At 34.8% G+C, this 12,883-nt stretch overlaps 1 protein-coding gene across 1 annotated transcript; it reads right to left on the reverse strand.

Moving 5' to 3' along the window:
• Nucleotides 1–8,698: 8,698 nt before the first annotated feature.
• On the reverse strand, nt 8,699–11,048 carry LOC111801325 (transcription factor bHLH118). The gene is made up of 3 exons (XM_023685277.2): nt 10,541–11,048; nt 9,998–10,330; nt 8,699–9,275 (listed from the first exon to the last, which is right to left on the reverse strand). The coding sequence occupies exons 1-3, from the start codon at nt 10,856–10,858 to the stop codon at nt 9,189–9,191; spliced, it is 738 nt and encodes a 245-aa protein (XP_023541045.2). The 5' UTR covers nt 10,859–11,048; the 3' UTR covers nt 8,699–9,188.
• Nucleotides 11,049–12,883: the final 1,835 nt, after the last annotated feature.

Consider the following 12,883-nt stretch of genomic DNA (forward strand, 5'->3'; position numbering starts at 1 on the left):
GGCTCTGCTCCAATGCCTTGCTCTTCGCACTCTTGGCTCTCTCTCTCTCTCTCTCTCCTCCAACCCTATTTGATTCACTGTCTCAAAAGTCAAATGGGGTTTGTATTTGGTAAGTAAGTACGTCTTTTATCACATCCTAACGTCAACAAAAATAGAGTAGCTATCATCAACTATTGTAACAAAGTCATGAGCTTTTCTAATGTTTCTTCAAAACACTACATTATTACTTGTTCATCTTTCTTAGTACATTGTCCTGTCTTTTTAGACCATTTTTTCAACTTTCATGGGAATTTCAATTTCAATTTCATTTTTTTTTAATCGAAAATATGTATCTTAATAATAACGTTTTGTAATTGTTTCGTAAGATCGTTGTTTAAGCTAGGAAGATTTTTTTAAAGAAAAAAGTACCATATATTTGTAATTAAGACGAACATGGAATTTGTTGGTGTAGTAAAGAAACATTAGTTTGTAAGTTTGAGATCCCACGTCGGTTGGAAGCGGAACGAAGCATTCTTTGTAAGAGTGTGAAAATTTCTTTTTAGCAGACGTGTTTTAAAAACTTTGATAGAAGCCCGTAAGGGAAAACTCAAATATCTGCTAGTAATGGACATAGGCGGTTAAATCAAACTAGATGATGCAAGTTAAAGGGGTCTCTAATGAACGAGAAATGTGGTTATGAGAGTAAGTGGAGTTGGACGGACTACTTTTCACAATCTCATGCATACTACGAGGAGTGAGTTATTGTTTTGATTGAGGGTTAAGTTAGTGTATCTTCAAAAGCTGTTAAGTACTCAATGAGATAGAATTCAAATGTGTCAGATCCAAAATACACGATTAATAGATACATGTAATAAACCTGAAGCATTGGAGGGTACCAAAAGACTTATAAATAGTTCGCAACAAAACACGAGAGTTGTGTTCGTTACAAGATTTAACCTATCATCGTATTGCATAAGCTAATGATAACCCTACACCACCTATATTTGCAAAGTCACGGGAGCTTATACTATTGTGAAGGTTTGTTATTCCACCATCGGTAACTTTTATGTACTAATTTCTATGAGATAAACACATGGAAGATTAACTAGTGAATGAGAGCCAATAATTACTAGAAACCCAACAAATAAAAGTACAAAAAAATCTCACCTTTGTTCAAACTTCCCACGCTCTCCCTGAGTTTGCAACCACTAGGAGCTCATTGCTCTATATATGAGCCAATTTGCGTCCTGTTGCGTTCCAGCACATGTCAATGCAGTGTGTTTGAAAGTCGATTCTTGTTGATGCGCCTCAACCTGCAAAAACAGCGCTACCCCATCATGCTCTACCGCACCAAAGCCTATTTTCATTTGGCTAACTTTCTTAACATGCTCAACTTGCACTGTCTATGAAGATATAATGAGGAGGGTAAGGTTTTGCATACTCAAAAGCTCAATGATTCAAGATCTGTTTCACCACTTTGTGTCGAGTTGCATAAATTTTATCACTAAAACAGGAAGACAATTAAGATCATGTGGAAGTTCATATTTTTTCAAGAGGGGTTTGATGAGTTCATAAGTTGATTATTATATAATGTGTTTGGTACTCTGTGGTGGGCAGTATGAGGACTGTTTTGTGTAGTTTCCTAATGGGCGTTATGTCTTCGTTTGAAACCATTCCTCATGAGATGTTGTTTTCAAAGCTTTTGGCCCACAAATCCATGTCCTTCCATATAACAAAAGAATAACATCCCTTCTTTTATACCTTTTTTCTCCATTTCATTTTATGGACCATCACTTCCTTACAACACTACAAAAGGTTTATCTTCAGATCGTATATGGATATCATAAGAGCTACACGAGTTTCTTTCCTTCTTAGAAGCGAGTCTGAATGGGAGCGATCAACAAACTACATCTTCCTTTTCGATAGTTCAATCTTAGGAACTCCAAAATTAAGCGTGTTTTACTTAGAGCATTTCTATATTGGATAATCTCCGAATCTTCTTAGAAAACATGTATGTTGAAATGACATGTATTGATCTGTGAGGATAGTATTTACTCTTAAAAGCAATGAGTAAGTTACCTAACCATGTCTCGAGTGATGAAAGGAAATGTCAAAACTATCAAATGTCGAATTAAGATTCTAAATCCTGGGCATGAGTTGTTACCCTATCACATATACAAATTCCAAATCTTGACCTGAATCCTAAACGTGTAAATCGTGACACGATCATCTATAACTAGAAGTTCCCATTCACCCTGGGCTTCCTCCAACTCTTACCCTTCACATATTGCAACCATTGAAACTAAATCTAATAATATAATTGAAATAATATCAATTATTAAGTTTAATTCAATGGGAAAAGTTTAATGTGGTGTTCACATTATTTAAAGCCGAACATAAGATAATTGTTATCAAATTGCACGATTACAACCCCAAAGTAATTAAGTTCTCTTTATATTAATCAACACTTATGTGTGCTTTAACTACCTTCTCCTGCATTATCTACACCATTCAATTGAGTTCTTGTTTATTGCTTGTTATTTTCATTGCTAATTTTTTAAATTTCAATGATTTTATGAGTTATGATGATTTTCTACACATGGGTAATGGACCCTAAGTTCTCACCCTTCTATATATTGTTTAATTATTGGAAAAGACTCGGAAAAAGAAATCAATAATTGACTTGAATCATGGACAAAATCAAGAGTTCGTGTGAGATCTCACATCAGTTAGAGAGAGAAACGAAACATTTTGTGAAAATCACTCCCAACCAGACGCATTTTTAAAATTGTGAGACTAACGGGTCAAATTGAACAATATTTGTTAGTAGTGAACTTAGACTGTTACCGATGATATCAGAGCTAGATATCGAGTGGTGTGTCAGTGAGTGAGGCCAGTGGACCCTCAAGGGGTAAATTGTGAGATCTTACATGGGTTGTGAGATTTTATACGTAATAGGCCAAAGTGGACAGATTTTCATTCATTTCAGTTATATCCTTCCCACCTACTCGGTCCATCCTTAGAAAACCCTCACCTGAGATTGGCAACGTCAATAGCAGCCCCACGCGCAACCGCCTACAACATGTTGCACCTCGTCGCCTCTATTTTTCTCAATTGACGGACGCTTTTCAAAGAAGCTCTAGACTCCGAATGAGTTTTAGAGCATGAATTGTTAGTTATATTAACATGTCCAAGTGAAGGTATCAAGGGAAGCATTCAGGTTCCATGTCCCAGCACTAAATAGCACAAACCGACACATAAGAAACGTCAAACATCTGAATATACAAAGAGAGTGATAAAAGTAGTAAAAATTTAAGATGAATCCAAAGCCGCTGCACACAGGCAGTATGAGTACTAAACGTGAGCCTTGGAATTTGATATACCGCTAAGTTTTTGTGTGATTGCGTGCAAATAAAGCTGCAGCAGTGAAGATGGACCATTCATATAAATGCCCTCCCTTTTCTCTCTCTCTCTCTCTCACAAACCCTAAACCCTCATTACAATCACCCACAACTTTAGGCCGGCTGCCCTTAACCCTAAACCCTAAAACCTCTTACACTATGTGCAAAATATTTATGTTATTCATCCACATGCACTGACACCCATCAGGGTTTCTTCATATTTTGAATCCAATACATGCATGCCGTATTTGGCTCCCTTATTGGTACCATTTTGCTCTGCTTTTTTAACTACAACAATTGTACTTCTGGGATCTGGGAACAAACCCCCTTAAAAATGCTTTAATTTTGCCTCTACCACCTCTTCCCTTCTCTAAGCATTGCTTTCCTTTGCTTTGGAATTGAATTGGTTCCCATAAAAGCAACGCAATTTAAACCCCACCAATGCCTCATGCCTTCTTTTTTTTACTCTTCTTTTCCTCCCATGCCCTACAAAAGCTATACCAAAATCTTCTTTTCCTTGCTTTATCTTTTAAGTTTTTTTCTTTTTGAGAATTTTAGTTTTGATGCTCAAGAAATACTTGCGAGGATTGAAAATTATTATTTATACAAATATAATACGCGTCTTTGTCGATAACTCGACTTTAAAGTTAGGCGTTCTTAGCTTAAAACAATTTCTTGGATGTTATAAGGTGGTGAGAAGAGAATGTTAAGAATTGTTGGAGTGTCACGTTAGCTAACTAAGAGGAAGATCATGAGTATATAAGTGAGGAACACTATCTCTATCAGTATGATATCTTTTAGGGAAATCAAAAGGAAACCCACGAAGCTTATGCTCAAAGTGGATAATATCATACGAATACGAGTGTGGAGGTTTGGTGTTTTTCTAACATGGTATTAGAGATGTGTCTTAACTTAGTCATGTTAATAGTAGAATCCTCGAGGATTGAACAAAAAAAAGTTGTGAGCTTCAAAAGTATAGTCCTAGTGACTCAAATGTCTAAAAAAAAAAAACGTGTAGTTTGTTCAAAAGTTCCATAGAAAAAGTCGAGCTTTTATAACAACTCAAGCTCACCGCTAGTAAATATTGTCATTTTTAGGCTTCCCCTTTCGGGTTTCCCCTCAAGGTTTTTAAAACGTGTTTGCTAGAGAGAGGTTTTCACACCCTTGTGAAAGAAGAATGTTTTGTTTCTTTCTCCAACCGACGTGGAATCTCACAATACATCCCCCCCCCCCCCCCCCCTTCGAGAACAGCGTCCTCACTGACACTCGTTCCTCTATTCAATCAATGTAGAATCTCGCAATGTCTTGATGGGATCATTTACCCTTTACTTTTTTTTTATGTTTTCTAAATCTACATCAACATAAATTTGAAAAGAAATAAAGAGAACAAAAGGCAAGAAACAATTCATTAATTTCTGCTAATATGTTATGTCCTAAACCTGCATGTGACACATGCTTATTTAAATTCAGCATTTACATGAATTTGAAGGTGAAATTAGATATTAATCAAAGTTAATAATAAGAAAGTAGATTATGTAATAAATAATCCACAACTCCCCAAGCTCTCTTTAATGTTATAAAATGGTTATGACCACTAAGACGGCTGTGAGTGTGGATATATTAATTAATAACATCAATTCAACCCTCCATCTACCTTCCTTTTAAGATCATAATTTAATGCCAAATTAATTTTTCAATTATTAAACTTACCACTTTAATCTCATCATTTAATACTTTTCAGAACAAAAATAATAATACTTAATTTGAATTACAACCCCGATGGATAGTTATGGTAACCCTAAACCCAATGGATTGGCCCTTCCTTCTTAGCCCAATATTCAGATCTTCACTTTAAATTTGGGCTGCAACTCTTATTCGTAGAGATTTTCTATCTTGTTTGAGGTCGGGGCTTCGTAGGTTACATAAACATCTCTTTCATTTTCATTCATTTTCATTCATACTAGGTCATCTTAAAGTATCGGTTTAAGCTCACGACGAGTAAATTTTGTCTATTTTGATCTAAGCCTCACGATTTTAAAACGTGTCTAATGTGGAGACAGTCTAGCCCTATTTTGACTCGTGTCTAGAACCGTTCAATAATGACCTAAAGTCCCTTGGACTCTTGTGCTTAAGTGAGAGACCCATCGGGAATGAGCTTTGCAAAACCAAAATCGGCAAGTTTTGCTTCAATTTATATGTAGTATATTAGGTTTAGTGGATATTTACTAAGTCATGGATGTGATGAGAGCCTAGATGTACTCTATCTTCCTTTTCTTTTTCAGGTATTCACAGATTATCGGTCGAGGTAGAGGAGCGTTTTAGAGATGTATGCCGTCATAGAGGGGATCGTTCTAGATCGTCAATCAGTCTTTTGTATTTCGTTTTGCAATTGTATCTCAAACCCATTTTCTCTTTGGTAATAAATTCAAACGGTTCGTCTTATAATTGAATTTTATTTTATATTCAATTTTGATGTGGTTGTTATTTCAATTTAAATTTTATCAGATTTTTATCCTTTATTTTGTTTTACTCTTTTTTATTTACTTTTGTGTTCGTCTTATTAGTCACGATTCGATTTCGACCAAATTGGTACAAAAATTTTAAGATGAGAAACCCAACTTATTTGAACAATCTGATACCCAATATGACACTGAATTAGGGCATCCTTTCACTCAAAGGATCATGAAACACCATCTAATGAAGCAAAGAAGCTCCCAAATCCGTGTAATAAAGCAAGCAAAAGTTATGCATAGCTAGCTGGTATTGTTTCTTTTTGTATATCTATCTTATATAATATTATGTATACTTTGAATGTGTTTGAGCTCACCAACTCTCTGGGTCCTATCTCAGATCTTCTAGCTCATCAACTCTTTGGTGCAGTTCATGAAGATCACTCCTTGAATGGAGGCATAATATTAAAAGGCAAACTTTGGTGGGCACTATTGTAGTGCTGCAGTTGGTAATGTATTTTGAAGCTCAAAAGCTGGTCGTGGCACCAAACAGTATCAAACATCATATCTCCCCAAGATAGGGTATCCTTTTTTCTATGTCCACTCTCATTTATTTGGTGAGCTACCACGGATAGGCTATTACACTGTACTCTTCTTCGTCTAATAATCTATGATTTAAAATTTAGATTTGACACCTAATAGTCTCGACATTCTTGTTAATTTATTGAGATACGATCATATTACATGTTTATTTTGAACTAATTCTAAGAGTGGAGACCATCTCCACGCACTAACATGAGTCCTAGGAAGTTTTTATGAGATCATCTAGCATAAGATTGCTTCAAGTCAAGCTCACTTAACTTTGAAGTTTCTATGTGACACTCGAGTAAAGAAAGGGGTACATGAATGAAACGAGATCACATCTGAATGAAAGTGATCTTGAAAATAGGATGGCTAAGAAAAACTTAAAGGAAATGATAGTTACTACCTATACCAACAAGGTGTACGGTTCTGTTCGGTGGCTCAATCATAAGAACTCCATCGTTAAAAGTGCTTTGATTGAAGAAATTCTATATTGGGTGATCTTTTAAGAATTTTCCTAGAAGGCAGGTGAGTTAAGACAAAATATCATGATAGGACCTATGTTGATCCGTGAGGATAGTCTTCACTCTTAGAAGCGAGAAGTAGATAACATGATCATGTTGCATGGGATGCAAGAAAACGCTAGGGACATTAGATGTTGAATTCTATTTCGAATCCTGAGCATGAGTCGTTACATTTTATACACTATACCATGTAAGATTCAGTTGTCATCCCCTCCGAGCTCTCTCTCATTCATTTTTTTTATCCCCGTCACTCTCTCTCAGACCCCATGTAGCATCCTTCGATCGCACCTCCTTTGATGTTCGATTCCAACACCGCTCATATCAATAATCATCGAGAAGTCCTTCTCACTCGACTTAAATATTAAAAAATAAAAACTATCTCTAAAAAGATCGAACCATCCACCTTTAAAATAAAAGCTAGTTAAGATATGCTATAAATGGGGATATCATCAAGTGTATACATATCCCCTTGGGGGAAGCATTGACATTATTTTATGTTTCTAACACAAAGTGCTTGCAATTATAGAGTATAAAACCATTGAACCAACAAACATTGGACCACTTTATGAACATGGTCACTCTCATTTTGTAAACAAACCAATAGAAACATTGCAAAAGTAAAGGCATTTCTACAAAAGTTGCTCCTTTTTATCATTATTTTAGTGCTCCTTTGATACTTTGAACTACTACAACCCTACTTTCTTTTTAAATTTCTAAGTGGGTATATCATAAACTTACCCTGTGATACTCAATCCATGACCCAAACAACAGCTCCACATTGAGATCATAGCACCTTGCAAACCCTGTAAAACACATAATATTGACTTCTGCCTTTCCATCCAATCATTGAGTATCAAAGTGAAGCAACCCTTTACCTTGTTCTTAGTATATAAATATGGCTGTCCAACAATATTTTTCCTTAATATATGGAAAAAGAAAAGATCACATGTTGATTTGCTCAATTTCATTACTCCACTTTTATGTATAAAGCTTTACATTCTCTATCACTTTTACTTTATAATAAACTATTTTGTAGAAATGAATTATTTTCTACGAACAACTAATCATGAGTTTATGTTGTACTCAATTAAGCTCAGCCCAAGTCCACAACTAGTAGATATTGTACGCTTTGACCTGTTACTATTGCCACCAGTCTCACTGTTTCAAAATGCGTCTGCTAGGGAAGATTTCAACACCCTTGTAAAAAATGATTCATTATCCTCTTCCATCGAGATGAGATCTCACATTAAGTCGACCATCCATTTTTATATCCCTTCCTAACCCTGAAAACGTTGATTACACAAAATGAGTATCACTCTGGTCTCTCTAGTGAGCATTATGGGAGCTGTTATGGATAATATGTATAGAATGGATGTCAGCTAATTGGCAGACAAAACATCCTGACCAGGATTTGGATGGTTGAGTTGGTATGTTTTAAGTATAAACCCCATTTGTGGTTACAAAATAATGATAACACCTCAATCATGAGAACCCAATTTCTAAATTTTTAATTCCAAAATTAAAATATTATCATTTATTCTTGATGTAAGATGAAATGAAAACTAAAAAAACACACACAAGAAGCTAGCCACCATTAGATATATCAATCTGTTAACAAATATCAGTTCTTGTAAAAAAAATATATATATATATAGTTCAACGGTAATTAACATATATTATATATATATAACGGTATGAACACAGAAAAGTTCATAGTTTCTTACATAAATACAACATTTGTATAGACAAGACAACAACAGAAGCTCATCATTAACCAAGTATACGAACAATAGAGTAGAACTCTTCAGCTAGAAAAAATAGAACAATAATCTTCAAAACAGAAAAAAAAAAGATAATGCTCATATTCAAAACAATAATTGCACCATAGCCTAATTCATATATAAGTCCTACCTATGATGCATGTTCTTCATGTTAGAGTGATAGGAATGATTCCGAGATTGATATGCATCTATTTAAACACGCTCGAACGACTTCTTTTCTATGGATATCAGGTTTGGCACCGATTTCCACTGATTCATAAACTTATAAAACCCATTATTCTGTGGACATGCATGAATTAAAATTGAAAAATATGGTTTCAATGTACTTATATTAGAAAGTTTAGAAGGCAAAAGAACAGCTAGGTTTGAAATAGAAGCCAGATTCTTATATGGTACAAAGGAAAGTTATTCTGAAAAAAAAAAAAGGGAAAAAGTAAAGCCTAATTAATCATAGACAACAAGTAATTAATGTTAATCTGTTACTTGTTTCAGCTGTGGCACTGCATCTGTAAGCTTCTTTCCAAGCTGACTGAGATCAAGGGTGGTTGAATCACTAACCTGCATGTTCGAAATTTGTAAAGCCGAATCCATTTGAACGAACGATACCAGTCGAGTTTGATAATCATTTTGATTTTGATTTCTGTTCTTACGAATTAAGCTTTCGTGGTTGAACGTATTCGTTTCAAAAACAAGTTTAAAACTTTAACAACCCCATATCTTTTAGCGGTGTGTTTGAGCTATTACAAATGGTATCAGAGCCAGACACTGAACCGTGTGCCAAAGAGAAAGCTGGTCTCCCAAGGGAAGTGGATTGTGAGATCCCACGTTAGTTGGAGAAGGGAATGAAACACGATTATAAGGGTGTGAGAATCTCTCCTAACAGATGCGTTTTAAAACTTCCCTTAAAGCTAGCTTGGACAAATACAAAAACTAAAAGAACTATGCATAGAAAATGATAGACATATATCTTCTAGCGGTGGGTTTGGGCAGTTACAAATGGTATCAGAGTCAAACATTGGACAGTGTGTCAACGAGGACGCTGGTCTCCCAAGGGGAGTGGATTGTGAGATTCCACATTAGTTCGAGAGGGGAACGAAACACGCTTATAAGGGTGTGAAAATCTCTCCCAAGATGCGTTTTAAAACTTCCCTTAAAACTAGCTTGGACGGTTACAAAAACTAAAAGAATTATGCATAGAAAATAATAAACACATCAAAGAAACAAAATTGTTATCAAACTAGACTCTGGAGAATAAACGAATGAACGAGCAATAATCTTACCTCCATTTGAATGGTGTGCACAGATTTGTCGTTCATCGTGGTCGAACCACAGCTGATAACTTCCAACCCTTGATCAACAATTGCTTTCAAGATTCTTGAAAGGGGAAATCCATGAAAATCATTTGTTGTGATCAAGATTTCAAGCCCTCCATCAAAGGAGCTAACTTTGAAGCTGCAAAATGGAGTCTGTCCTCTTGATATCTCTAAGTCATTTGAACTATTATACAGCTTCTTCAATTCATCTCTTTTAGCTTCAAACTCTTTGATTTTCTTCTTCTGATACTTTATATAATTCACCGCCCCATTCATTTGATCCGATATCGCCCTTTTCCCCTGAAATCAACACCAAAAAAAAAAAAAAACCCTTTTAGAAACTCCAAGAACAACACCAAAAAGCTACGATTTTTAGTGATGTAAACAAAAATTCATCAAAAGGGTTGCTTAATTTTGGGATAAAACAACCGGATCTAAGTGGGTTCATACAAAATCACAAAAAAAAAAAAAAAAAAAAAAAAAAAAAAAAAAAAAAATGATAGCAATCACCTTGATAAATTCAAGAGGAAGTAGGGTTCTTAGAGACATATAAAGAGCACCCATTTCTTGTCTTCTTTGCCTCTCCCTTTCTCGATGCATCAACTTGATTTGATGATCTTGATCCGAAACGCCATGATCCAAATTCTGAAGCAGCTTCCTTCTTCCACGAGTTCCCAAATTGTTGACACCATTATTATTGTTGTTACTATCATCATGAGCTTCCACTGAAACTTGAGGCCCAAAGATGAGATCTTCAGGGATTATGTGTTGGTGAGGATTAAACGAAATCTGGAAGCACTTGTCTTCGCATTTCTGTAAAGGGAACATTATATAGCTGGTTGACAACTCTGAAATTATGTGAAGAACAAAGAAGATGCGTTTGTTAGGGCAATATCTTGCAAGAATTTTGAAAGGGTTTGGAGTTTAGAAGGCCAAGATTCCATTCAAAATCCTTCACAGACAAGATTAGCTGGGGAATGACTCACCGCCCACACATGTATTACAATAATTTCTCTCTTTCTCTCTCTCTCTCTCTCTCTCTCTCTCTCTTGTTTTTTTTAAGGACATTAATTAAATAATGATTGAATGTTCAAACCCAACAACTGACATTTTTGTCTTTGGTAGACCATAGCTCTTCGGATAATTTCATGATTTGATCCTAAGGTGATCTTTGTCCCAACAAACCCTAATTTGTAGATATGGTTGTTGAAAGAACAAAAAAAACAAATAGTGGCTGAAAATTAGAGGATTTGGGGCTTAATTTAATTGATTTTCTTATTAATTTAGGATTTGAAGGGCAATGATTGTTATGAATCACGACTCTCCGTATAATATTGTCCAGTTTGAACATAAGCTCTCATGATTTTGCGGCCTCCGGAGATAGTATTTCTCACTTATAAACCCATGATCTTCCACTAAATTAACGAACGTGAGACTCGCTCTCAATAATCATCAACAATGATTGTATTTCTTTGTATTCTTTGTATGATAAATGGGTTAGTTCTTTTAGAACATTATTAGTACTATGACTATAGTACTTTGAATTAAGTTGTGGAAAAATAATCCATAATAAGATATAAGTGATATGATATGAAAATGATGTGTAATTTCCCATAATCATATTCAAAACGTTGCTCAAATACTCTTTCTAATTTGCTCACCATAATTGAGGTTTGACTTAACATACACGCAATCATCTTGCATTCGGACATTATTTGTTGTTATCTTACCCCATGTGTCGAAAATAAATAATATTTTATTCAAACATTACAAAAAGACGTGGTTTATGTTTATAGGCGAGTTTGCTTATTCATAGTCACAAAAGTAGAAGATATCATTAGAATATGATATTGTCTACTTAAAATATATGTCTCCGTGGTTTTACTTTTGGGTTTTGAGAAACAGTAGATGGGTAGAAATGTTGTGTCCAACTTATTTATAGTTGTGTTTTTTTCTAAGTCAATGATGTATAAAATGAACGACATAACTTAAAAGGAGTTCTAGTTAAACACCTCTTGTCTAAGTAATGGAATGCATTGTCTCGGTAGGATTGTGAAGGTTAGCTATATTCGTAATGACTCATGTCTAGGATTTGGAATCTGAATTCAACATTTGATGGCCCGACAATCTCCTACCACATGTTCATGTAACTTACTTGACATGTTTAATAATACTTCTAAGATAGAAGACTATTTCCAAAAAAAAAAAAAAAAAAGAAGAAGAAGAAGACAATTTTAACATGTTTTTTTTTCACTCACATGTTATAAGAGGTCACTAAACATAGAATTGCTTTAAATCAAGCACACTTAATGCTACACCCGGGTAAAGGAGGCTACACGAATGAATCAATACCATATTCAAATAAAATTGATCTTGAGTAATAGGATGACTAAGAAAGACTAAAGTTCTTATCTATACCAATAAGTGCATCTTCCTTTTCAGTGGCTCAATCATAGGAGTTGAATAGTTAAGCATGTTTTACTTGGAACAATATGTTGGGAAACCTCTTAAAACATTTTTCTGAAATGCATGTGAGTGAAGACAATACTAAAATGACTCGTGTTAGTTTGTAGGGACAGTCTTTGCTCTTAAGAAGCAAGGAGTAGGTAAAGTAACCGTGCATCCTTACAATATTTAATTATGAATAGATATTTAATTAGGGATTAATATTGTCTAACATTGATATAGGGTGGCTTAAGATTCCACCAAATATAAAAAAAAAAGGAACAAAATCTAAAAAAATAAGGAAAAAAGCAAAGAAGCAAATCCCAACCACATGATGTAAATGATTTGGTGTTTATGCTTGAGAATCAGGCCATGATCATCCAATCTCTTATTATATGAATTCAACTA

The sequence above is a fragment of the Cucurbita pepo genome, chromosome 9 (assembly GCF_057944985.1).
Source record: "Cucurbita pepo subsp. pepo isolate OVF chromosome 9, ASM5794498v1, whole genome shotgun sequence".
Taxonomy (NCBI): domain Eukaryota; kingdom Viridiplantae; phylum Streptophyta; class Magnoliopsida; order Cucurbitales; family Cucurbitaceae; genus Cucurbita; species Cucurbita pepo.

What these genes read in the sequence shown, in the direction of transcription:
- LOC111801325 (XM_023685277.2), bottom strand. Translation starts at nt 10,858, where the DNA reads ATGTTCCCTTTACAGAAATGCGAAGACAAGTGCTTCCAGATTTCGTTT. An exon ending in TTCCTCTTGAATTTATCAAG is followed by an intron (nt 10,331 to 10,540) that starts GTGATTGCTATC and finishes TGTTGATTTCAG; the next exon opens with GGGAAAAGGGCGATATCGGA. An exon ending in TGCACACCATTCAAATGGAG is followed by an intron (nt 9,276 to 9,997) that starts GTAAGATTATTG and finishes TCGAACATGCAG; the next exon opens with GTTAGTGATTCAACCACCCT.